Source organism: Kryptolebias marmoratus, linkage group LG14 (genome assembly GCF_001649575.2).
Source record: "Kryptolebias marmoratus isolate JLee-2015 linkage group LG14, ASM164957v2, whole genome shotgun sequence".
Lineage (NCBI taxonomy): Eukaryota > Metazoa > Chordata > Actinopteri > Cyprinodontiformes > Rivulidae > Kryptolebias > Kryptolebias marmoratus.
In genome coordinates, this window is record NC_051443.1 from 26,554,678 (window position 1) to 26,556,583 (window position 1,906).

Below are 1,906 nucleotides of genomic sequence, written 5' to 3' on the forward strand. Positions count from 1 at the left end.
CCTGCAGACGCTCCCCCCTGCAGACGCTCCACCTGCAGACGCTCCCCCCTGCAGACGCTCCCCCTGCAGATGCTCCCCCTGCAGACGCTCCACCTGCAGACGCTCCAACTGCAGACTCAGGTTTCACTCTGAACCTGCAGAACTACTCTCCTGTAAGCCCTGTCAGTCCAACCTCAGCAGTAACTGGATCCACAGATCCATCACAGACCTGAACATGGCTCTCATCAGGTTTGAACTCTTTGGAATCACCTTTGGCTCCAAAACTAGATCAGGTCTGGACTTTGGCCCCTCCCCCTCTGAGGCAGACTTCCAAAGAAGAAAAGCTTCCAGTTTTTTGTTTCCCTTCCATCCAGCAGGAAGTTTGTGTTCCTGTGTGTGTGTGTGTGTGTGTGTCCTCATTCCTGCTGAGTGTCTCCAACATGAGATGCTGCTCAGCCATTGGTCGGTGTGTGAGAGAGTGTCCCAGATAAACAGAGTCCATATTGTCCTCAGGCCTCGCCTGATTGGCTGACCCGGATCACGATCCAGCAGCACCAACAGAAAGGTTTCCTGTGGAGGGATGATTCTTTGTTTTTATGGTTGAAGATGGAAAACTCCTGAAACCTTCGATTTCAGATTAATGACATGACAGAGGAGTTTTCCTGCAGGTAAACAGGTAAAGCCACCTGTTCGAGCTCAGGTTGTGTAATCAGCCGAGTCATGTGACCACAGCTGACTCACCTGGGCTCCATGTAAACCGGATGGAAATGAGCTCCTGGTTTCTGTGCAGCTGATTTGCATGAAAGCTGTTGCTGCTGATGTCATGTCTTCAGGTGTGTCTACGGTGTTTATATTGGATCAGCCAGGAGGACGCAGCCAGGAGTGGATCTAAAACTGGTCCAATCAGCACCAAGAGTCAGAACTCCAGTCTAACAGGACTGGGTTTTGTTACTATTATTATGATCATTATTATGATAATTATGGTTACTGATGGTTAAAGTCGTACCATCTTTTGCTCACGCTGCATGTTTTGATGTATAATTGTAATAAAACGTAATGCAGCAGCTTTAATGTGCCAACGTTCAGTTCAGAAAAACCTTTAGGCCCAGAAGTCATTTCCTCTGATCGTCGTGTTCTATTAACAGAATCAGTTAACGAGGTTTTTAATCTGCAGCTAACGAGGTTTTTAATCTGCAGTAAAAGCTAATCACAGTTAAGGAGGCAGAACTGATCTGGCATCAGTGACGGCCCAGTGGAACCAGAACCGATGTGTTTATCATGTGGCCTGGATTATCTGACGGGTTCAGGATGTTCTGATGTCTGGTTCTGCAGAGACCAGGATCAGGTTTCTCCTTCAGAACATGTGCAGGAGGAGATGTTAGAGGTCAAAGGTCAGATTGACTTGCTCCTAACCTGATAAAGTTTTATATTGATGCAAACCTTCTAACGTTCTCATGGAACCGTTTAATCTGTGAACGCTTGAAACCAGACTGGATTCTGAGCGGAATCTGGACCGGTTCTGGATCTGTTGATGGAGCAGGAGCAGAATAGTTTTGTTTGTTTGTTTGTTTGTTTCTGCAGCTCAGCAGAGAAACTTTCTCAGAACCTCTGACCCGTTTCACATCTCTAACATCTGGGCTGATGTTTGTGTGTTTCAGTTCACGCGGGTCTGGATCCCGGACCAGGACGAGGTGTGGAAGGCTGCAGAGATCACCAGAGACTACAAGGAGGGGGAGCCGGTTCTGTACCTGCAGCTGGAGGATGGAACGGTCAGTGACACAACATCTGGATACAGACTTTTATCAGATTAATGACCCGAGGTAAACATGTGGAACCTGCAGGACTCTGGGTCCAGAACCAGAACCCCTGATCTGAGTCTGTAAGATCTGTAAGAAAATAATCTGTCTTTATTCAGTGGAATCAAACA

At 47.4% G+C, this 1,906-nt stretch overlaps 1 protein-coding gene across 1 annotated transcript in view; it reads left to right on the forward strand.

The window, feature by feature from the left end:
* LOC108229418 (unconventional myosin-Vb-like) overlaps positions 1–1,906 on the forward strand; it is a 16,801-nt gene that overhangs the window by 5,768 nt on the left and 9,127 nt on the right. The window contains exon 2 of the mRNA XM_037979531.1: positions 1,638–1,748. Coding sequence (XP_037835459.1) covers positions 1,638–1,748 — 111 coding nt within the window. The remainder of the gene's footprint in view (positions 1–1,637; positions 1,749–1,906) is intronic.